This window comes from Tupaia chinensis, unplaced genomic scaffold (assembly GCF_000334495.1).
Source record: "Tupaia chinensis unplaced genomic scaffold, TupChi_1.0 Scaffold000386_1, whole genome shotgun sequence".
Classification (NCBI taxonomy): Eukaryota; Metazoa; Chordata; class Mammalia; order Scandentia; family Tupaiidae; genus Tupaia; species Tupaia belangeri.
Window position 1 is genome coordinate 287,093 of NW_006159888.1, and position 24,375 is coordinate 311,467.

Here is a 24,375-nt window from a genome sequence, read left to right on the forward strand (position 1 = left end):
CTGACCCCCGTGCAGAAGATCTGCAAGTACCCTCTGCAGCTGGCTGAGTTGCTCAAGTACACGCACCCCCAGCACAGGTAAGAGGCCCAGGCAGGGATGCAGCTGGGGGCTCAACTCTCCCCAGATCAGCCAGTTTAACATGGTGAGTGTGCTGGGTGCTGTTGTAGGAACTGGGGCATCAGGATAGAATAAGACTAGCCCTGCTGTCAGGAGCTCTACCTGCAGTGGGGGAGGAGGACATGGGTAGGATATTAAGTTTTTCTCTGTGCCTGGCCTCTGTGAAGAGGAGAGGAGATTGTGCACTGACAGGTGAGGACAAAGTCTAGGGGCACAGCCCAGAGAGAGGCAGCTCCACACCAGGGAGCTCAGGAGGCTCCCACAGCCTCTCTGCTCTTTGGCTGGCAGCAACCTTCTTTCTCTATTCTGCCCCAGGGATTTCAAGAATGTTGAGGCTGCCTTGCATGCTATGAAGAATGTGGCCCGGCTCATTAACGAACGGAAACGGAGACTTGAGAACATTGACAAGATTGCTCAGTGGCAGAGCTCCATAGAAGACTGGGAGGTGAGGGCCTACAGACCCAGGAAAATGCTGGGGGTCTAGCCTGTTGCTTTAAAATCGTGTTTGCTCCCAAAAAATCTAGGAGGAAGCTGAGGCAGGGAGCTGTGCTCCCAGATGCTGGTAACCATGCTCATGCAAGAAAGCTGGGCCTCTGGGTGGGCTCTGGACCTCTGGTGTACAGCCCTTGGTGGCCTCTTTTGTGGGTGGGTTATGGTATCTGCCCTCAGTCAAGAAGGCCTCACAGATGAAGTGTGTTTCTCAAAAGTGTTGTTCTATTCCTCTGTACTTAGGACAGGCTGAATCTCTTTGAATTTTAGTTAGCTTCTGGGACTCTCAACAGAAAGGTTTAGGTCTGACACAGATGACCAAAAATGAATCACCACCTGCTGAGGCTTTCTGGTCCCATTTTTATTGCTTGCGCCTTCTCTGTGTATCTGCCAGCCTTGCCTTCTTAGGCAGCACCAAGGCCTGAATCAGAGATCGCATTCCCTAAGAAACCAAGGGGCCTCTGCCCTACTTGCACCTTCCAGTCTGCCTCTTCCCAGTCAGTGCTCCTGAGAGCTCCCTGCCCTCATGTGTACGGCTGCTGCCATGCTTGACCCATCCCTGTAAGCCCCTGAATTTCACCAGCTATCGGGAAGAGAACGGATCTGAAAGTCCATCCAGCAGCAGCCATGGAACAACACACACACACACACACAGAGATTCCTGGGCGTCACCCTTACTGCATTAGAATCCTGGGATGGGGTTGAACAACATGGACAGTTGGTTCTAGGCCGTCTTAGCTAAAGACCCCTATAAAATTAGTCATCTCAAAGGCATTTTTCAAGGGGGAATGGGAAGAGTCAGGGCTGAATCTGAAAATTTGATGCCCCATGATGGAACTTAAGGTGCTAAATACATTGAGTGAAAAGAGGGCCTCCTTAGAACTTCTACGCTGTCAATCGGCCTCAGGAGAATTCCAGCCAGGCGTAATTCTCCCTAGGGCAGCACTGTCCAGTTAAAGTATTGTATGAACTTTATATTTTCTACTAGTCACCTTAAAAAGGAAAGAAGAAACAGATGACAAAATTTTAATGTTTTATTTAATCCTTATAGCTAAAATACCATTTCAACCCATAATCAATGTGAAACAACCATAATGAAGTATTTTCCATTCTTCATTTCATACCACATCTTGCACTGATATCACCTCCCAATATGGAGTAGCCCCCTCTCAGTGCTCAGAAGCCATGTGAGGCCCCCAAAACATGGCCTGTTTTGAGTATAGCGAGTTCCTAGGTTGCACCTGCCACCTTTGACTTTCCCTCCCATAACCCCTATTTTTGGGACCTAGAGTACTTCTCTGAGTTTCCAGAGCACTCCTCTGGCTATGACCTGGCCTGGTGAGGGCTGCAGGCAGGCAGGGCCGGGCAGAGGCCCCCACCACGATGGAGGCAGGACATGGTGCCCACAGTTGGGAGCTCTCAGCTCATGGCTCTCCTTGGGTCTCCCAGGGGGAAGATCTCTTGGTCAGAAGCTCGGAACTCATCTACTCGGGGGAGCTGACTCGAGTTATACAGCCTCAAGCCAAGAGCCAGCAAAGGATGTTTTTTCTCTTTGACCACCAGCTCATCTATTGTAAGAAGGTATGAGTTGTTCTGCCCTGCTGTATGCCCCCTGTATAGAGCAGGCTGAGGGAGTGCAGCCCAGGGCAGGGATCTGCTGCCAGAGGGGTGAAGCCTGGTAGACCACATGGGCAGAACCTATCAGGCCATTAGAGCTGGGATGAGGCGCTCTACAGGGTGAACCTAGTCATGGGGTCACAATCTAGTCACAATCTAACCAGGGCCCAGGGCTTTAAGAACACCCCTTTCCTAACCTGGCCCTTGTCTGCTCCACAGGCCCCCTCTTCTCTCCCTGAAAATCTCTTCTTCCTTCCCCAGCCCTAGGCTCCTCTCTCCCAACTACCCCTAAGCCTCTATGTTGGAGCTTTTGCTCATCTTGCAAAATGTGGTACAGTGGCCACCCCCACCCATGAAGCCCTCCTGTGCCCTGGAGTGTAGTGTGGGGCTGCTGCCTTAGTGTCTGTGGCTGTCTCCCAACAGACTGCAGCTCAGACAGGGCTGACGTCTGGCCAGTCAGTTGCTATGCAGTGAAGGAGCAAGGCTCCTCTTCTTAGGCTCAGCACAGCCCCAGGCCCTCTTTGACCCCCGGAACCTCACCATGAGCTTGTGGTGTGGGTGCACTAACATGGGGCCTGGCTGGTTGGTGGGGCCAGGCTGGCTGGTGAGGGTGAGCATGGGTTGGTCCTGGGAGTGATTTGATGGCCAGGGCTCAGTGTGGCACCTGGCAGGACCTGCTCCGCCGGGATGTGCTGTACTACAAGGGCCGGTTGGACATGGACGGCCTGGAGGTGGTGGACCTGGAGGACGGCAAGGACAGAGACCTCCATGTGAGTGTCAAGAATGCCTTCCGGCTGCGCTGTAGCACCTCAGGAGACAGCCACCTGCTATGTGCCAGGAAGCCCGAGCAGAAGCAGCGCTGGCTCAAGGCCTTCGCCAGGGAGAGGGAGCAGGTGCGGCTGGACCAGGAGACAGGTGCGAGATCTTTTCAGGCCTTGCCTGCCTCTCTAGGTTGCTCCCCTACCCGAGACCCCTCCCCTGCCCGGTAGTAAGTATGATCTGCAAAGTGATAGAGCGTTTCTCAACTTGAGGGCCTGTGGGTCTTGGGGGGAAGAGGGTTCTGGGTATCTCTTGGCATAAGATTCTGCCTGGGGCAGCTGGTGACACAGTGGTTAAGGCAGTTGGATCTCACATGGCTGTCTTTACAGTTTGAGTCCAGAACAGGGTGGCTTGAAAAACATACTAGGTGCATGCATATGCATGCCCAAATCCTGAGGGGAGAACAGAGAAGGGACTATGGCATGGCCATTCCCCCAGGGGGTGATTTCTCACTTTATCTGTGTTTCAGCGAATTCATGTGCCCTCTAGGGAAAAATATAAAAAGATTCTGCCTTTATTGCCCCACTTGCAGGATGGCCCTTCCTCAGCCTCAGCCCCAAGGCATGGGCCTGCTGGCTTGAGCAGATATTATCTCACAGCACACAGGCACACACATGCACTCCATAGAGCAGGGCCTCTGCTTAGTGCTCCAGGTTGTTGGGACCTGGGGGAACCCCTGGGAGAGCACTGGAGGGAGATCTGGGAACTGGCTTCCAGAAGCCCTTCTTCCAACCCCACCCTGCAGGAGCAGGCATCTCCCCTCCTGTTCACGAACCCAGGCAGTACTCTCGGCAGTGACCAGGTCGGCCCTTGATCTGGGCAGGCGTCTCTGTGCAGTGGAAAGAGGACAGGTTCCAGTGAGATGCAGGCAGAGGAAGGGCTTGGAGGGCTCTGTTCCCTGCTAGGGGCTGGAGATAGGGCACCAGAGCAACTCTGTTGCCCTGGGGAGCAGTTGCTGCTGTGGCCAGACTCAGTCCCTTAAGTGTGGTGGGACCATGGGCACTATAAGGTGTAGGTATACACAGAGGGCTGTATCTGGGCCAGGACGCACAGCACAAGGCGACCAAGTGGGGAGGAGAGGCAGGTCTCACTTGGCCTCTCCCGATAGGCTTCTCTATCACGGAGCTGCAGAGGAAGCAGGCCATGCTGAATGCCAGCAAACAGCCAGCCACTGGGAAGCCCAAGGGTAAGTGAGTGGTAGTTCCACCTTTCCAGCTACTTACAGTGGCTCAGCACTCCCCTGACCACCATTCTCTTCTCTAGCCCTAACAAAGCCAGCTAGCCATCCTGGTCCTCAGGGCACATAATGCCCTTTGCAGGTGTGACAAGGGGCCACTTAAGAGGAAGTGTGGGCCAGATCCAGGAGATGTTCTGGCCCAAAGGTGACAGTGATGTTTCCCCAGGGCTGTGCCCAGCTGTCTGAAAGGAAGCTAAGATAGTCTCCTCACTTCTGCAGACCCAAGGCCTAAAACACTACATGCCTTGCACGGGCCCCTGTCCATCCCCATTAGATAGGAGCAGCTCAGGCTCCTGGGGGTGGTCGGCAAGCAAGTTGTGGCCAGCTCCACCATGGAGGGCCCGAGGAGCACCCTAGGATGGACCGTAACAGCCCAGGGTACTGATGACCTACTGTCTCTTCCCACCCAGTCATAGGCCGGCCCTGCTACCTGACACGACAGAAGCACCCGGCACTACCCAGCAGCCGGCCCCAGCAGCAGGTCTTGGTGCTGGCAGAGCCCAGGCGGAAGCCATCCACCTTCTGGCACAGTATTAGCCGACTGGCACCCTTCCGCAAGTAAGCCAGCACCCACCTGACAGACAGCACTTTGTGGACCTACCTGTCAGTGGTCCCCAGCTTTTCCTCCCAAGGCTCCTCTGGCCCTCCTCTGCCTGTTTGCAAACGCAAAGTGAGCAGGGGTGAGCAGGGTCACGCAGTGCCACCAGGATGTGCTACATCTGTGCTCCTGGTGAAGTGGCAGTGGGAAAAGGCCCTCACGCACATGCAGCCTGAGTCCTTGCCTGCCCCGTCCCTGTGCGGGGTCCCTCCTGTGAGCCTGGGAGACATGGCTCAGAACTGAACTGACCAGGCCAGCGTGTGAGAGAAGGCTCTGGCTGCTTTGGACCTTCTTTGGAACTCTAATCAGCCCCCACCTTCTCTGGGCGCGAAAGAGACTTGGCTGGGCCCTGCACAGCTCGACCCAGTACCCTTCTGCCCTCCGTTGTCCTTTCAGCCTCCAGCTGAGCTGGTGGTGTTTGCAGCTTGCAACTCAGAGGGCAGAAACCAGGAAATCTGCACCTAAATGTCTGGCCTGAGCCCGCTCTCTTCCCTCCCAGTCCCTCTAGACGCTGCTGGCTCCTGGACACCCCCTTCACGTGTGACAAGTGTTTATAGTGGGAAGAACAAAACAGCAGTCAGCTGCGGACTTTGGTCTGGGTTTGTGACCAGTCCATCTGTAGCTGGGGGTGGCCCCCAAACCATCTGGTTCCTGTTTTTCTTGCTTGGATTTTGTCATCTTGTTTTTCTAACAATGGAGAGAAATAATTGTTAGTGACACATAAAGAATGCCTTACCTTAGTGAGTGTGAGAAGCCATAAGGACTGAATCCCATGGCCCAGCCTCCAGGCCAGCCCACCTGCCCTGGGCAGTGGGCACGTGGAGAGGCATCCCATCCTGCCCAGGGGTGCCAGGAACACAGCCCGGGCCTGGCGTGATAATGCAGAGCCTAGGGGCCTCAGCAGCATGGACGGTCACTCTTGCACTGTACCTTCTCCAAGCCAGAAACTACATTTAATTTCATAAAGAAACTTGTGAAAATTAACTGCTGCAAGCCATCGTTTGTGTTTGTACATTCTCTTTGGCATGCCCATCTTCCCTTCCTCTGCATTCTCCCATTTCTGCCCTAGGCCTTCCTCTGGAGAGGAGGAATGGGCCTGGCAGCCTCCTGTGGGTGGTGGAGCAGGGAGACCCAGGGGAACTGAAAGCATGGAAATAGGGCCTTGGGAGCTGGCCCTGTCCCCCACCCTTCCCTGAACTATTCCCAGTCTGTCTAGCTGGAGCTGGCTGGTAGAAGTTCCCATGATCCCTCATTCTCCTTGGCATAATGGAGAAGAACATGCGCTCCTAGGAGAACCCAGGCCATGGGAGCCAGAAGAGGAGCCCAAGGTGGCAACCTCCTCAAACCCACTGCCCCTTGCAGCAATGCCAGCTCAGGCAGCTGACTACACGATCCTGAGAGAAGTTCCACTCAGGCCAAGCACTCTCAGATAAAAACCCACATGGAAAAATCAGAAAAAACAGGATATGCAACACAAGTCAATCTTTATTGAAAACTGCAGTATTAATACATAACAATTCTTGTTACAATAAACGTGCTTTTAAGAATTTTAAATCTGAGCTCATCTACTCATCAGATTGCATAAAAAATTAATGTAGTATGAATTTACACCTAATTGAACTGGCTAAGGATGAGTGTTCCATTCCTTTGTATTGACACTAAGTTCAATGCAGAGGTGAGGGATGCTTTTAACACTGGAAGACAATGCCGACTTACGCTTAAAAAAAGTACCAAGAGAACGGTGTAAAAAACAGTATTTAAAAATCATTAAAAAAAAAAAAAGTAACTGTTTCCTATTCGGTCACGACCCATGAAATTCCTTGGGGCCTGTCGTTTAAATGGCCTTGGCAACCCCGTGGGACTGCAGGACAGCTCGTCTTGATCTGCCCAGTCTAGGCTGCCTGCTGCCCAATAGGCTGCATGAGAGCCACAGTGCAGTCCTGTGTTGCTGAGGGAGGTACTGCCGCTCTGGTCCTGGGAGCGTGCCAGCTCTGAAGCTCATGGGTGCCCTGGACAGAGATGCTTCCTCCATCAGCCCGTCCCAAGTGGCTAATGGTCTTTAGTCCTGGGGACTAAAGCAAGGTTATCCCCACGTTCTGCATTCTTCAAATAAATGGGGAGTCAGGGAACAGTGACGAGCCCTCTAAAACACATGTGAGATCAAACTCCCAGCTTCTAACCGGCCCACTCAACATGTCACCTGCAGTATTCAGGTCTGCCACCCTTTTAGAAGCTCAGCTGAATCATAAGCAGCTCAGAAAACACATACACACACAGACACACACAGACACACACATTCAAGATGTGCTGGAGTTGAGAGCTAAGCTCTCTGTCCTCCTGTAGGCAGCCCCATTCTTCTTTAAAGAACCCTTTAGAAAGCACCAGAGAGAAAGACCAGACATTGCCCCCCGCCTCAAGCTACAACCTTACCCACCTGCTAGTGCATGCACTAGAGGTCCTGTCCTGGCTAGGCAATGCCCAGCTGCCAGTGACTAGGGCACCGGTCAGCTGCCAGATGAGAAGGTGGCCCTACTGTCAGAGTAATACTGTTTTTCAAATGTTTAAAAGTGAGTGAAACAATTTGATCCCCTTTCTAAAGCAGCCTCTAATACTTAACACTGGTGGCATGCCAGTCTTTCACCATCCCCCCACTGGCACACTCAAGAGATCCCATGTGGGAACAGCACTGACAGCACATTCCCAGATGCCAGAGAATATATTTCCTCATGAATGACATGTCCACCAAGACACAGGCAAACTCCTTCCTAGACTTCATTCCTCATAGCCAGATGATACCACCAGATGGAGATAGCACTGCATGCCCAGCAGGAAAGGGCAGGAAACAAGACCAGGCCCAGGGCTTCCCTCAGTCCCTTAGTCCTCAGAGACAACATCTGCCTAACACTCACAAGTAAGTTTCACAGAACAGCAACTGGCAGGCCTGACAACCACACCAACAAGATGCATCACAAGAGACAGAACAGGTTCTGGAAGTACCCTGTGGAAGCGCCAGTGAGCCTGTTACCATGACAGGCCCTCGCCCTGAGCCTGCCACACTTCTCAGAGGCAGTGCACTCATGAGGACAACAGCTCAATGCTCAGCCCCCAGCTAGACCCAAACAAAATTCCTATGAGTGAAGAAATGGCGGCAATAGCTACACAGCTGACAGAATGCATGTCCCAAGTCTCAGCAGAGGGCACAGAACAAAAACAGTTTCACTATCCATGATGATGTCCATGTTTATGGAATTAGGTCTTTTGCTTGCCTGTCTCAACTTCTGAAAGAGTAATATTCAGCTGAAGGACTCTCAAATTAGGAATGTCACACACACAAGACAGATTTCTCAGAATATTCTACAATACGCATGGGATACCAAAATTATGCAGCTTTGGAACAGAATTTTGACTCAAGCTCTATTCCTTAATTAATTTCACTGGCACTGAATGCTGTTAAAATTATAACCTATCATTTTATTCAAAGTCTTGATAAATAAGATCTTTTCATCATCATTATTTGATAGCACTGCCAGGTGCCCTGACAGATTCAAAATGGAAAAGATTTCTACACAGATGTATTATATTAAAGCAAAAATATTTGGTAAGGTCTCTAAAACTCCTCAAAAAGGAAAAAAAGACTTCTAAAAATTACAAGAAATAAGAGTTTATGAAGCTGATGTAAATGGGAGAGAGGCAGCCCACTCTTAAAAACTTAACTCAGTGCTTGTGATGACATTAGCTATTTGCGCAAGTCCAACCAAGCCTGCAGAGACATCCTAGAAAATTTGTAACTTCTTCCTGAATGAGAATGGCTCCACCCATTATAAGCAGAGATGTTTCCTTGCGTGTGTGTGTGTGTGTGTGTGCGCGCACTATTTTTGCTGTGTGGGTTTTTTTAAAGCATACAATGGAATCTTGAGTATTTTCTCCTAATCTATTATCACAGAACTGGGAAAAATGACTACTCTGATCCTTGGTCAGCTGAATCCTAGAGCCCTTAGAACCTGTGGCTACTGCAAACCTTACAGGTGGAATCACCACACAGACATGAAGAAATGGCCATGACTATGTGCCTGGATAAATGTCTGCCTGGTGCACACGCGCGTGTGCACATACACACACACTCTCTCACGTGGATTAAGTGCTCATGAAGCAATTTAAAGTACTTATCAGTAAACAGTCTATATTAATAGACAACAGGAATAAGGAATCTTCTGTTTACAATGATCCATGCAAAAATATTCCTAAACTTCTTATAAAATAAAATGTGAAAAAGAAAATTATGAAGAATAGTTACTATAAAAAATAAGGTTATGAAAGGCTCAGTGGTCAGTTATCCCCCCACCAAGTGAGGCTGGAAGCTCCTGGGCGATCGCCCCAGTAGCAGTCGAGCTCTGATACAGCTGCCAGACATGAGAAGCGCAGAGCCCCTCCCAACCAAGCACTCAGCACGCGCAAGCGCAATGACAATGGAGTAGGAAAAGGAAAGGATGTAACAAGCCTCACAGGCCATGGCAAGGGGAAGTCCTCATACTCTCCCCACCCCGACTCAGAACAGACATGCACGCCCATCGATACAGTCAGGCTTATTTAGGCAAAAACAAAAACAAAACAAACACCTCTTGATTTCTTATGTACAATATTCAGATTTTCAACTGCAAACTCTTTCCATAATAAATCCAGGCATAGCTATGCATCTCCATGCTGCCTAGCCCTTTCTGCTACCCATACTCATTTCATGCTGAGGACCTTCAGCTGTAAGAAGATAAAGCAGAAGAGGCTTCTAGACACTAAGCACTGGCCGGCTTGTCTCCTATCTGCCCCACCCCTGGGACCCCTCCAGTCAGTCTTAGAGGACAAGTCACTATCAGGTGGGAGATCCCAGGAGAAGCTACAAGTTTCTCTATCTTCAGACATATCCTCAGCCCTGCCCCTCTACAAAAACATGAGGAATTAAATAAAATTGTGTTCCCTTTTACTCACTCTTAAATATACAATGTTCCTTATGACATACAGCTGAAATCTTTGCCTTCTGTGTGTGTGTGTGTGGGGGGGACAGCAATGCCTATGTGTTTTCAGCTGACTCAACATTTCTCAGGGGAAAAAAATGGAATGATTTTCTAAGCTACATAAAGCAGAGGAACAATGCCTCCTCCAAGTGTGGCTGCCTCTCTTTCACATATCTCCATCCAGGAAAATAATTTAGGTTTACAGAGGACTTTCCCAATAAAGATACATAAAACATCACCTTGTCTGTAAGAGTTGTAATAAAAATGTGGCTAGCAAAGAGCACTGTTTTACTGACACACACACCACCCTTCCCCTAACTGTACTGGCCACGCCACTCTGACCTTTCATGAGGAACTTAATGTCTTCTGTCCCACTAACCCATCATACCTCCATGTACAAAAAGGGGCTTCCACTAGCTGGATGCACTGAGCAGCTGCATCCTTGGCAAACCCTGCCTAGAGCAGTCAACGCCAAAGAAACAGCCTCTGGAAAACTAAAAAGTCCACGTCCCTAACTGCAACCCACATAAATCCAAGAAGGCTGAAGAACCATCTAAGATGTTTCAGATGCTCGATGAAGAAATTCACTTGAACACTTATATATGTAAGACTCTGCATACATTGCAACAGTGCATTAGTGATACAGGTTGTAGGAACGTTTCCACTCCTCTGGGTTTTGCATATGATGGTTTTGCATCAGTCACTGCAGGTAGATTGAGCAAGCTTTGTTTTTGTGTGTGTTTTTTTTTTTAAACATGCATTCAACTAGATATGATTCAGAATAGATTAATACTCCCTTTTTATCATTACATTTAGCTAAAAAGTTGCCAGGCAGTCCACAAAACAAGATTTGCTTTAAGACCAACCCATAGAGTTAGCTGGGACTAACGGCGCTGGGACCTGCTGGGCCGGGACGTAGTTGTATTTAGCTAAGTGTCGAGAGCATTAAGAAGAAAGTCCTGGTTGGAGGCGCAAGGCCTGCAGCACCAGCTGTGGAACCTCAATGATGTGACTGCACAGCTCCGTCCTCAAACCTGGAGAGAAAGACAGACACACAGTTGCAAAGGCCTCTTCCTGCACTGCTACTCAGAGACTCAAAGGAGGACAAGGTCTGTGAGGGACAGAAAGGACGGCAGCGCCCAAGACCGAGGGCCTGGTCCCCGCCTGCCTCAGGGACCCTCAGCTACAACTGGAATTCCACTTCCTACAGCAGGCAGTGGGAGGTTTTGAGCACATTCCAGGTGCAGACCAAGTGGTCTGGTGTAGACAACAAAGGACTGATGGGTTGCCTTCTTGCTTCTACTTTGTGGATCCCCACTAAGAATGAGCAAACTTAAATATCTCACTGCTCTTGGGGTATGGGACAGGCACATTTTTCTCATTGGTGCTTATATATGGCAGGTCTGCCCATTTCCACAGGGAAGTGTGCTTTCGTCAAGGGCTGAGGCACTCTTCACTGGTCACTTACATTTGCAGGGTGATCACCACTGAGGGGGCACATAGCTGTAAGTGGGTGTTCCTGGGGCCCGATAAGTGGGCACAGTGACGGGGTGGGGGGCGACAGGAGTTGGGGAGTGAGCAGTCAGCAAGGTACCTGGAAAAAAGAGCAGAATGTCAGACACGAGGCTGGCCTACATACAGCATGGGCCAATTTTCCCAACCCTGCTTCTCACTGCCTGATAAGAGCATGTGATCTGGGCCCATGTAGGGAGCCCTACGGGGATAGGAGGTGGTCTGGAACCAAAACGGTCAGAACTCTGATTAGGTAATCCCGTGGACCCAAAAGTTTTATGAACTTATTAAGCTCATACTAATAAAATATTTGTAAAAGCCTTTGTGGCTACCATAGCTTCATAGAACACACCAATTTATTGTGGGTTAGAAGATAAACAGCAAATAAAATTAGTATTGTTAGTATTATTTAGCCTTAAAAAGGAAGAACATGGGCCAGTAGGTGGTGTGGTGGTTAAGGTGTTGGATCCCATAAGGCCGACTCCAAATCCTGGAGGACTGATAAACACACCAGTGCATTTAGTTAAAAAACTGCCAGGCAGACCACAAAACAAGATTTTTGGGTGTATGCATTCAGAGGAGAATGGAGAAAGGATTATAGCGTGGTCACCCCCCAAGGGGGATATTTTGCACTCCCTACCACTCCCCTCTGGCAAGTGCACACACCCTAAAGCAAAAATTTAAAAAGGGAAGAACACTGACACATTTTAAAGCTGCAACACACATGAACCTTGAGGACACTATGCTAAGTAAAGATAAGTCAGATTTAAAAGGACAAATACTGTATGAATCCACTTATACAAGGTACCTAGAGGAATCGAATTCATAGAAATGAAAAGCAGAATGGCAATTGCCTGGTGTGGAAAAGGGAGAAAGAGAAAATTTTTGTTCAATGGGAATAGAAGTTTTAGATTTGTGAGATGAACAAATTCTGGAGCTCTGATTTACAACGTGAATATACTTCAACATGACTGGTTAAGATGGTAAACAATAAATAAAAAATGAGTAATGGAGATTGAGTTTTTTAACACATTAACAAAAATACAGTCTTCCTACCGACACTGGGTGGCAACCTGAATATACCCACAGACCAGCACCACCCCAGCAGGGCACTTCTTGTGTGCCCAAACCCACCCCAGCGCCTGCTGCCCTCGCTCCAAGTGCTTTGGATGTGCAGTTTCTGTCTGTGCCACTGTAGCCTTTGCTTTCACAGTTAAGTACAGGAAAACCAAATAAAACAGAGATTCTGAGCAGAAACACACTCAGTATCTTGGAATGCCTTTCTTCTCATGTCTAATTTCTTTATACTGAAGTCCAAAAAGACAAGGAAGAGGGAACAGTATTTTTTTTTTTTTTAAATTCCAGTGATGGGCAACCACATGAGTATTGTGTGGACACAGTCAGAAAATGGCCACATTTCCCAAAGGTCAAGAGATAACCTAATCCCTGGACATCAGGTCAAGCCCTAAGGCTTCCAAGGTTCCAGGGAGAAGCGCCCACCCTAGCCAGGGATCACATCTCTCCATGGTTTGCTGTCCTGACTCAGAGGCAGCCTTTGGAAATAAAGTAGATCAATGCCAAAGGACTTCTATAAGCAGCTGTTACTTCTACCAACATAATCTGATTTCCTGGATTCATGAAAACCTCCCCCTTAACACAACCTGACCTACAAAGAAGGTTCACACTGAAGGGAAGACTCAAAAGGGCCGATGTCTCCTGAAACCCCTCTTCTATTTGAGCTTTATATGCTCACAGGGGGTGAGTGGTGTGTGAGAGTGTCTGATAACTATTTCTACCTCCTGCTAAATGCTTCAGCTCACCGACAATGTGACCCCATCAAATTTAGAAAGTGCTATTCATTAGGGAGACCACTGGGTTTATGTTCATTACTCTAATCTCACAACTAACTCCAGTCTCCTTTCGACTGAGGGGAGGAGAAGGAAGTGAGGGGAGGTCAAATGGAAGTTAACTTGTTCCTTCCTCCAAATTTTATGTCTTTCCACCCATTGTAGCTGTAAAAAACTAGAACCAAGGGTCAAGGTCCTTGTGAGCACTCTACTCCCCACAGATCTTGCTATATAGGCCAGAACACAGGAACAAAGACTCACCTGCTGACATGGCCATTGTGGTCCCAGCCACCATGCCCATGGTGACACCGTTGCCCCTGGGAGGTGGGATAGGAGCAGGGTACACAGTTGCTGGCATGCCGTTGGGTTGCACCACTGTGGTGTGGTGGATAACGTGGGGGGGTGCTGCATACAATGGCTGCGTGTAGTATGTGCCTTGCTGTGGAGAGAAGAGAGACAACTGCCATGAATCTCCACGGCTGGGGGATTGGAACCCAGATAAAGCCAACTTCCCCCATACCCAAGCATACCTGTGCGTATGGGCTCTGCTGGGGGTAGGCACTTCGCACAGGGTACACGGCAGTCTGGTAGGGGTTGGGGGAAGAAGAATATGGGGGCACAGCCCCGCTGGTGGGGGAACAGGATACCTTGTAAGGTGTGCCGGGAGTGTAACCTGAAACAAAGAAGTCAGTGGCCTTAGTTAACCAAACTACGTCAGACACCAGTAAGCAGGGAGAACCAGCAGGCAGCACTGCTATGCGTGAACAGTATGGTCAAGATCTGACTCCACTGTGGCTTCACCACTCCTCCACTAAGATCTGACGCCATCTCTTAGATTTTGTGTATATACATGTAGAGTGGGGAGTGGTTTGGAGAAGAGCAAAGGAGAAAGTTCTATAGAGCACATGCTCACAAAGAAAAGTAGAAAACTGGGAGAGCATGCCATCTGGATGCTGAGCAGGAACCTCAGTAGCCCGAGTGGCAAAAGAAAGAAAAAATGGGTGATGTTGAGAAAAGCAAGAAGATTTTTGTTCAGAAGTGTGCCCAGTGCCACACCATGGAAATGGGAGGCAAACACAAGATTAGGCCAAATTTCCAAGGTTATTTTGGGTAGAAGTTAGGTCAGGGGCTTGGATTCTCTCCCACAGATGCCAACAAGAACAAAGACATCACCTGGAGAGGATACATACACTGATGGGAGTATTTGAAGAATCCCAACAATAACATCCCTAGAACAAAAATGATTTTCATGGGCATTAAAAAGAAGTCAGAAGGAGCAGAACTGATAACATTTCAAAAAAGCTACTAATGAATAGGAGGTGGTCAATGCCTTATTTATGACAAAACAGAAATGTCTCACCTTTTTATGTGTACCATATTTTATTTTATTCATTTTTTAAGATTTAATTTCATTCACTTATTTTTAATTTGACCAGACACAACACACACACACACACACACACACAGAGAGAGAGAGAAAGCCACCAGGTCAGGGACTCGAACTGTAGCCGACCATTGGGGAGTGTCCAGCACCTTAACCACCACACCATCTGTTGGTCCCTATGTGTATCATATTTTTTGTTGGACAGTTCTGATTAAAGACTGGCTTGTGATTAAATAAATATTATTGGGCTTTATAAATTGATAGTTCAGTAAATGCTATTACTATTTGCCCCTTTGGTAATTCACTAATAATGCTCATCTTTCTACAAAGATGGTGAATGCCATCTCAAAACCTACTAAAGATTGTTTTTTTAAAATTTAGACTTATATGTAACTGGTTATATGAATATATAAATGCTGGAGAAATCCCTTCATTTCTCAAAACCAAGTAGACTCACTTGTGTTTTCATTTATTCATTAACCTGTTAACAACAAAGACGGAAGATAAAGTCTACTTTATATATGTGGTCATAACCATGCCAATTTAATTAGAATTCCCTATATATGAAACACTGCCTTTTACTTACTAAGACAGTTTAGTGTGGCTTGTGTATACTATCAAATAAAGAAAACATAACACTTTACATTTTTTTAAGAGAGATTTTTGCTATAGGGTGTGTGTGCTCACTGGAGAGACAGAGAGAGAGAGAAAGAAAGCAAGAAATCACCCTCCAGGGGAATGGCCACGCCACGATCTCTTCTCCTCTTGGGATTCTGGGAATGCACACACACATGCCCAGCCTGAGTTTTAAGGTGCTGGGTCTGGGACTCGAACCGTGGTAGACTATGTGGGATCTAACCATTATGCCATCTGTTGGTCCCCACTTTACATATTTTATAAATGATCTGTACAGTCAGATGCTTTTGAAAGTCAGTGTGACAAGCTTGAGTAGCAAGTTAAATTTTACCTTTGAATTATATTATCTAAGTCAGACTAAGCTATATTTCAGTATTATCTTTAGACCACTATTCAAAACCACATTAGAGGGACCAGCAGTTAGCATAATGACTATGTCGCTGAGCTCCCATGTAGTCGACCATGGTTCACGACCTAGATCTGGTGGCTTAAACTCACACCGGGCGTGTGTGCGTGCATGTCCAAGATCCTGAGAGCAGAACGGAGGAGAAGGGATTGCGGCGTGGCCATCCCCCTTGGGGGGGGGTTGGCTTCTCGCTTTCTATCTGTCTCTCTCTTTCTGGCAAGTGCACGCACCCTATAGCAAAAATCTCTCTCTCAAAAAAAGGGGGGAGGGGAACACATAGAAACTGAAGAACTACTGTATATGTGTGACTGGTAATCTGGTAATGGTGCTGTTGCAAATTTATTAGAAGGATTAAAGTAGAGGAGATATACTATCAGCATAGATTTGTAAATTATATCATCATAAGACTTAAAAAATAATTAAAAATCAAGACAGATACAAATAAAGAAAACTGGGTCAGCTAGGTGGCACTGTGGTTAAGGTAGCTGGATTCCACATGGCCAACTACGTAGTTCAAGTCCTGGATCTGGCAGCTTGAAAAACATTCTGGGTGCATGTGTGTGTGCTGCAAATCCCAAAAGAATTGAGAAAAGATTGCAGTGTGAATCACCCCCGGGGGGTGATTCACTTTTCTTCTCTCTCTGTCTCTGTCCAGCAAGCACATGTGCCCTACAGCAAAAACACAAAAGAAAACAAACCCATGGAGAGACACACACAGACAGACCTAACTCTAAGCATGCTCACCACACTGTTATTATGGCAGAAACAAAATGAGCAATTTGTCACAAACATCAGGAATCAACTAAATACCCCATGGTAAAAAGAGCAGTTAAGTACACACACGTTTTTTTTTTCCTCAGCTAAAATGACAATAAAGCGGACTAAAAAATAAAAACACATAATGCCACGTAGGCCAAGAATGGAAAAGATAAGAAATCTGAAGCCTAGAATACTGGGGTGAAACATGACATAGCCAACTCCAGAAAGCCTGAATCTCAGCTGCTGCAGTGAAGACTACAAAAAGCAGCCTGTCACTAGGAAAACCACTCCCCAAGGATTTGAAAACTGTAGGTTAGCATCTGCTTCCAGATGCTGATGAAGAGCTCTTATCTGGAAGTAGGCAGTGAAGTGCCAGCTCCTCTTTCCTCAGGGGCTTGTTCTCTGGAGAGGGTAGGAAAGTGTCTCTGAACTACACTGTTCATAATGACTCAATGACCACCAGCAGATGACTGATACACTCAGACAACACAACGAAATGAGACTCAGCAAGCAAAAGGAAAGAACTGTTTGGGCCTGCTCTGTGGTATAACAGTAATGTGCTTGCTCAAGGGAAGCCACACATGGCTGGTCAGCCTGAAATATTCCTGGCACACACACACTGGAGCCGGTGGGTTGAAGGACTGCAGGAAGGGGAGAACCTGTGGAGGGTGCTCACTCATCTCTCTCTTGCTCGCTCTTTCACTCTCACTCTCATATGCATATGCTTTATTCTGAATTAAGAATAACAACAATAAAAAGAACCACTCATATACACAACAAAGATTAATCTCAAAATCATTATGTTATGGGAACCAGCAGTTAGCGTAATGGCTATGTCGCTGGACTCCCATGTAGTCGACTGCGGTTCGCGTCCCGGACCTGGTGGCTTAAAACTCACGCCGGGCGCGTGTGCGTGTGTGCCCAAGATCCCGAGAGGAGAATGGAGGAGAAGGGATTGCGGCGTGACCATCCCCCCTGGGGGGTGATTTCTCGCTTTCTGTCTCTCTGTCTCTGTCTGTCTGTCTGGCGAGTGCACACGCCCTATAGCAAAAACCTCTCAAAAAAAAAAAATCTTAAAATCATTATGTTATGTGAAATAAGTCAGACACAGAAATATACAATACCTGTGTCAACTGACAGGAAACTCAGTGACAGAAACGTATCAGCAGCAGCCAACGGCCCCAGGCACACAGAAGACCTTCCAGAGAGCCACCTCTAGACATTGGTGCTGGTACACAGTTGTATAAAACTGACCAAATATACCACACTATACATCAAAAAGGATGAGTTCTGGTATACATAAGTTGAACAAGTGCTTTCTAGAGAGTCTGTGTTGGTGTTTCATACTCCTGACAGTGAGCGCTGAGGAGTGGAGCACTCGCATACTGTCTGTGGCATGTCACATGCTGCTTCTCAAGACCCAAATGAAGTTATAGCACCTAGCAAGTCTACTCACAAATATTTTCTCTGGAAAAATGAAAACAAAGGCCTACAACAGAACTTGTAAAAAATATTCAACAATCTTATTCATAAGAGCCAAAAATGGAAAATAACCCGAATGCTCAACAGCAGGAGAAAGACTGTAATACATCTATAAAACATCATTTAGCTATACAGTACACATGGCATAATCTCACTTCTATACCTAGGAACAAGCAAGTTTACCCTCATGATAGGAATCAGAGAGGAGAGGCAAAGAAAACCTGGGATGATAGATTTGTTCCATATTGCTTAGAGTGGTGGTTCCAAGAGAATTGCACAAGTGTCAAAATACATAGTGGGGTACTTTGTGCATAAATTATACCATAAGTTTAAAAATGAGCTGAATGGGGCCAGCAGGTGGTATGGTGATTAAGGAGCTGGATTCCCACATGGCTGACCACATTTGAGTTCTGGATCTAGTGGCTTGAAAATCATGCTGGGCACATGTGCAAGTATGCCCAAAATCCTGAGAGGAGAATGGACAAGGGATGGTGGTGTGGGCATCACCACCCCCCACTCCCCACTGAGAGGTAATTTCTCACTTTCCCTCTGTCTCTCTTTGATAAGCCCATGCACCCTATGGCAAAAACCTGAAGAAAAAAAAATGCTGAGAATAAGAAAATGTAAATGACACCACTAGACTATATTTAGCAACATATATGTATTTTGTTAACTGAAAAGAGTGAGAGAATGAATGACTGTAAGGACACTCATAGCCTCCCCCTCCCTTTAACCACAGGAAAGAAATTTCCCAGTCAGGCTGTTCAACTGTTGCTGCCTTAGCTGCAAGTTAGAACCCAGAGGCTCTTATTGGAGGCTGATCAAGACCTTCACACTGTGCTTCCAAGCACCAGACACCCTGCGAGGTTTTACGGATGGAGCCGTGAGGCTGAGGTCCTTAGGTATGATAGCAAGTGCCCAAATCCATCCACATCCAGAGTCTCAACCCCTTTACTCAAACTAGGCGACTCCTAACCATAGCTAGTCTCCATCTGAAGAGAGAAAATATCCCCCTAGATTTCCCTAGAGTATTTTCCAATTAATAAACTACTAGGCTGATTTTAAGTATCAACACTGCAAAACTTTCAGCAATGGTGCTTGGCTAAAAAAGAACAGAACACATAGATTCTCAGCCAATACATGGAAGAGCAAGTTTAAAGACAAGAGCCATTAGAGTCCCTTTCCCCAGCCTATCAGCTCCTAAATTTAAAGAAAGATAAAAAAGAGAAATGATCATTTTCATGGGTATATTCATGTTATAATTCACAAAACTTCAAATAATGTACTTTATTGTATACTAATTACACAATATTGTACAACCTTCTCGTCTTTAATGATACAGAAAAAGGCAGTGTGAAAGCCATAGTTAAAGTCATGCACTAAATTCCCAGGAGGTGGCATGGGCCAGTCCAACTCCTCCTAAGGGACTCATCAGCTTAGAAGAGAAACCCACCCTGGTGAACAGTGGGCATGTTTGTTTCCATCAAAGCAACAGGAGCATCACACCAGTACAGAGTAGCTATGGATCACCAATACAAGGCCAGGGCCTGTCACAGGAGAAATTTGGATAGATGTAGTCCTCTCCATGATGTGCTTGACTTTGGGAGAAAGTGCTTGACTTTGGGAGAAAATAGCAAGAGAAATGGCCAACTGTGCAGTTCTGGCAAGCAAGCAGCAGTCAGCACAGGGTGGGGACAAAGTTGTCTCCAAAGAAAGGAATTGTGTGTGTTGGGGGGCAGGTGGTGCTCAACTCAACACAGGGGTAGAATGCAATACTCTGGTGAAGTTCCCAGTTCAAGTCCAAAGACCTCCTTACATACACCAGGCACACATGAGCTGAAGATCTGGGGCTGGGTAGACTGCAGCATTGGGATCATTAGGGGTACTATCTCTCAAGGAAGAAGTAAATGGATAAACATTTTTTTTTTTTTTTAAAGAAACAATAGGGATAAAGGCAGAGAGGTGAAGTCTTATCTGCCCCATTGCTTCTACTGGCCTGAATTAAAAGTTTCTTCCAGGAGTCACTAAATTCACATCTGACCAACATAATAATACCTTTCTTATAAAGGTATCACAAAAATATTGACAGAACTGCTCTCTTGTGTGTCACATTTTGAAAAAAAAAAAAAAAAAAGTATTAGAGTTAAAAGTTAGGAATCATGAGCCAGTCAGTGGTGTGGTGGTTAAGGGAGCTAGATCCCACATGGGTTACAAGTCGTAGACCCAGCTGCTTAAAAAACAGGCTGGGCATGTGTAACTGAGTGCCCAAGATCCTGAAAGGAGGGAGAAATTGGAGAAGGAACTGTGGTGCGACCATGCCCAATGGGGGTTGCTTTCTCACTTCCCCCATCCTCCTCCTTCAACCCTGAGTCTCCGGGGAGCACAGGTGACCTCTGGCAAAAACAAAAACAAAAAACAAAACAAAACAAAAAGGTACATACAAAATCTTGCTGAGCCTTTGAAAAAGCCATCAGCAGGACCAGCAGTTGGTGTACTAGCTAAGGCACTAGATTCCTACATGGCCAACTGTGGTTCGAGTCCCAGACCTGGTGGCTTGAAAAATCACACGTGTGGGTGCGTGCCCCAAATCCCAAAAGAATGGAGAAGGGATTGTGGCGTGGCCATCCCTTTTGGTGGGTGAAATCTCACTTTCCCACTCTCTCCAGTGAGCACACGTGTTCTATGGTAAAAATCGTATAAAAGAAATTAAAAAAAAGGCCATCAGTTGAAGGCATGGCTCTTCAGCAATCTGATATCAACGATGGCCTGGCAGTGAGGCACAAGCTGGAAAAACAAAGTTATAACATGCCACTCTTCTGGGCCAGCAACTGGCATGCAAGTAGGGGGCAGCTGGACCCAGCCACCTGAAAAATACAACTGGTGTGTGTGTATATGTGCCCCAAATCCCGAGAGATGAAGGGACTGCTACATGCCATCCCTCTGGAGGGGGGGGTGCTTTCTCACTTTCCTTGTTTCTAGCAAGCACATGCATCCTATATAAATTTTTTAAAAAGTCACTATTCAACAAAAACAGCCAATATGTGAAAGAAAGTTATGGTTTTATATGATAAACTGATTCATAGAACAAAGAACATTGGCCAGATGGTGCAGTGGTAAAACAACACTCTGCAAGGCAATCCCACATGGGAAGGTTCCAGGTTCAAGACCAGAAACCTCCTTGAGTATGCAAGGCACACATGTGACTATTATGCAGGGCTGAGTGAAGCCAAGGGTAGATAGCAGCAACAGGATCCTACTGGGTCGCAGAAATGTTTTGTATTTTGAATGGGTTAGTTTTCCCCCCAAAGTACTGTATACCACAAAGATTTTTATAATTTCCTGATGGGGCCAGCAGATGGTGTAATGGTTATGTTGCTGGACTCCCAACAGCGGTGCCAGTCCCAGACCTGGCGACTTGAAACTTATGCTGGGTGCATGTGTGTGCATGCGTGCCCAAGATCCTGAAAGGAGAATGGAGAAGGGACTGCAGTGTGGCCATCGCTCTGGGGGGCGATTTCTTGCTTTCTGTCTGTGGAGTGCACATGCCCTATAGCAAATATTCCTCTAAAAAAATAATTTTCAGACTTGTAAGGGACATTTATTTAGAAAATTTGAAGAAAGTGGAAATACCAAGTCTGTGTAAAGAGGGAAGACCTGCACCAAAACACAACATCATGAAACCCAGGTGCCATTCAAACACCAGAAAGGCATGTCAATTCTCTAACAGTGGTGATGAAAACTAGAAATCACTGAGCAACATTTTCAGAATTCTGGGGATAAATGACTGCTGGCCTAGAGTTGTATATCCAGACAAACTATCAATGAACTGTGAGTGCAGAATAAAATGTTCTTAGACATGGAAAAATTCTCAAAATTGAGACTGTCTCCCCCCACCCCCCATCATTCTCTACTAGGTTGTTTCTGAAGGAAATCCTCCATGGAAACCAAAGCGTAAAAGTGAAAAAGGAGCAAAGACTCAAACAGAAGGGAAGGGTACTAGCAAGCCGTGGGCTGAAAGGGAAGGGCAGACACAGGGCTCAGGTCCAGAGGCAAGGAACAGGGGACATAGATGTTTCAACAAGGTGGTGGGGAGCTGCTGGCTTCCCTTTTAAAGTCTTGTAGAGGCCCGGCCTCTGAGGTAAGTTCTGAACTGCAATGCTAGACGCCACATGGCTGACTACAGGTTCACATCCACAGTCCAGGGACCTGAAACAAGAAGTGTACGCACACGCTCAATATCCTGACCAGGTAGGTGAGCGTAGACTACGTCAACAGTGCATCTCTTTGGTGTGGGCTCACTGAAGGACTCTCTGAACCATGTGCATGTAAACCTGTAATTTAAGAGAGGGGAGCCGATGGCCTGGTGTTTAAGGCAGCTGGATCCCCATGGTCGACCACTCAAGTTTTCTTGTCTCCCTTTGGCCCCCTACCCTAGTACACTCGCCCCCTGGGAAATTGAAAGAAAGAGAGAGAAAGAGAGAGAGAGAGAGAGAGAGAGAGGGAGGGAAAAATAGACTTCTACAACTAACCCCATAGACTTTTAACATTCTAATACTGCTCTCTCCCATGCAGCTAGACAGATAGTAGGCAACTCTTTTCTATGTACATGGAGTTTAATTTTTAAACAAACCTGGGTTCTTACTTCATGAACATAAATTGTGTTTAAAAAGGAAAAAATGCTGTACCAAAAAGCATTGTCACTTATCATTAAACACCCTTCATATCTGAGTACTAAGACCAGATAAATACTGTGTGATAAGACAATTTAATCAAACCATTACTTTGTTATCAGGTGTATTTGTTCTTGTACATAAATGTCTGTGTGTCTGATTACTGCCTTGAGGATATATCCCTAAAGTAGGTTTAAAGAGGGTTCACTTTTAAGTTTCTTTCTGATATGCTGCCAAACTATCCTTCAAAGAAGTTTCTCCAATGTGCCCTCCACTCAGTCATGGCAGTGACCTTAGAAACATTTGCATTTTTTAAAAAAATGTGTGTTAATGGTCATTCTCCTGGAAGGTGATTTCTCACTCTATCTCTCTCTGTCGCTTCAGCAAGCACATGTGCCCTATAGTAAAAATTTCTTTGCCATAGGGCGGGTGCCACCACACCCAAAATTTCTTTAAAAAAAATTGTATTGATGTAAAATCCACAGTACATCTTGCATAGAGCTCACTACAAAGAATGAAGTACTTCCCTGGCAAATTCAGGTCAGCAAAGTCCATATTAGTTACAGGGGCGTATGACCATTAGCAAGACCAGACAGGCTGGCCCTGCTGCCACTGTGCCTGACTTTGCGTTTGGGGCTTAGACCCCCAGTGCCACAGCCCAGGGTGTATATTTACTCACTAAACAAACTCCCAAGAGTCAACTTCAGTAACCTTTTCAAGAGTGGCACAGCCAGGAGCTGAGACACACCTAGCCAATTCCATAACTCAGGTCCTTACTCGAAAATAAGACAGCCCCTTCTGGCGACAGATGCACACAGGAGCACAAAAAGAATGACACTCTTCTCCCATTACTCCAGATTCTGAGTCACCACTCAGACTTTTCAGCAAAGGACCCAACACTTCCTCATAAGGTCCTCGGAGTCCTGTGTCACACGGCAGAGAGGGCTGAGCAATAAGCGATGTGAGGAGTCCGTGTGTCTAGAGCCAACTTCACATATCTAACCACAGAGTTTAACCTTTGTCTGCAAAGCTGGTGTAAAAGACCCAGAAGGCAGGTCAAGAAAGCAGCAGGAGTGGGAACCAGCAGTTAGCGTAATGGCTATGTCGCTGAACTCCCACGTAGTCGACCGCGGTTCACGTCCCAGACCCGGTGGCTTAAAACTCACACCGGGCGCGTGTGCGTACGTGCCCAAGATCCTGAGAGGAGAATGGAGGAGAAGGGATTGCGGTGTGACCATCCCCCCTGGGGGGTGATTTCTCGCTTTCTGTCTCTGTCTGTCTTAACCACCAGAATGACCTACATTCCTTTTCGCGAGAGTGACAAAACACTGAAAAAAAAAAAAAAAAAAAAAAAAAAAAAAAGAAAGCAGCAGGAGTGAAGGAAACTTGCTTAATTTTTTAGTAGTGATGGCTTGGGCTTGTCGGATAAGAGGAAAGGCCCAGTGAAGAAGTGATTCAAAATTTTGAGACAGGGAAACACTGAAAGATCCCAGAAGATGGGCACACAGCTGCAGCCCAGACCCAGGTTAGCTGGCTGGCAACATGCGTAGTATACTGGCAGGACCTTCCAAAGGCCTTTTATTTTCTATCATAGATTTCACACAGAAATCTCTATTCTCAGCTTCTACAGAACCAGCAGATCTGGAACTGCTGGGTTGGCGGCCTGGCAGCACAGCAGCCTGACACTATCAGTGGACGCCCCTCTAAACAAGCTTCCCCCGGGCAGCTGCACTTCCAGCAGTTCTCTCAGGTCCTGTATGAGAGCAAAGATGGAAGGGTAGTTTAAACTAAAACGG

At 46.9% G+C, this 24,375-nt stretch overlaps 2 protein-coding genes across 2 annotated transcripts in view; one reads left to right on the forward strand and one right to left on the reverse strand.

Annotated features, from left to right (window-relative positions):
• LOC102472129 (rho guanine nucleotide exchange factor 4-like) overlaps positions 1 to 5,861 on the forward strand; it is a 21,910-nt gene extending 16,049 nt beyond the window's left edge. The window contains 6 exon segments of the mRNA XM_014589838.2: positions 1 to 77; positions 433 to 562; positions 2,056 to 2,187; positions 2,895 to 3,138; positions 4,151 to 4,228; positions 4,690 to 5,861. The exon segment at positions 1 to 77 is cut by the window's left edge and continues 7 nt beyond it. Coding sequence (XP_014445324.2) covers positions 1 to 77; positions 433 to 562; positions 2,056 to 2,187; positions 2,895 to 3,138; positions 4,151 to 4,228; positions 4,690 to 4,841 — 813 coding nt within the window. The 3' untranslated portion in view covers positions 4,842 to 5,861.
• Positions 5,862 to 6,466: 605 nt separating this feature from the next.
• Positions 6,467 to 24,375, reverse strand: part of FAM168B (family with sequence similarity 168 member B) — a 37,002-nt gene continuing 19,093 nt past the window's right edge. Inside the window, exons 3-6 of the mRNA XM_006153669.3 lie at positions 13,773 to 13,915; positions 13,504 to 13,681; positions 11,352 to 11,477; positions 6,467 to 10,917 (exon numbers count right to left, since the gene is read on the reverse strand). Coding sequence (XP_006153731.1) covers positions 11,365 to 11,477; positions 13,504 to 13,681; positions 13,773 to 13,915 — 434 coding nt within the window. The 3' untranslated portion in view covers positions 6,467 to 10,917; positions 11,352 to 11,364. The remainder of the gene's footprint in view (positions 10,918 to 11,351; positions 11,478 to 13,503; positions 13,682 to 13,772; positions 13,916 to 24,375) is intronic.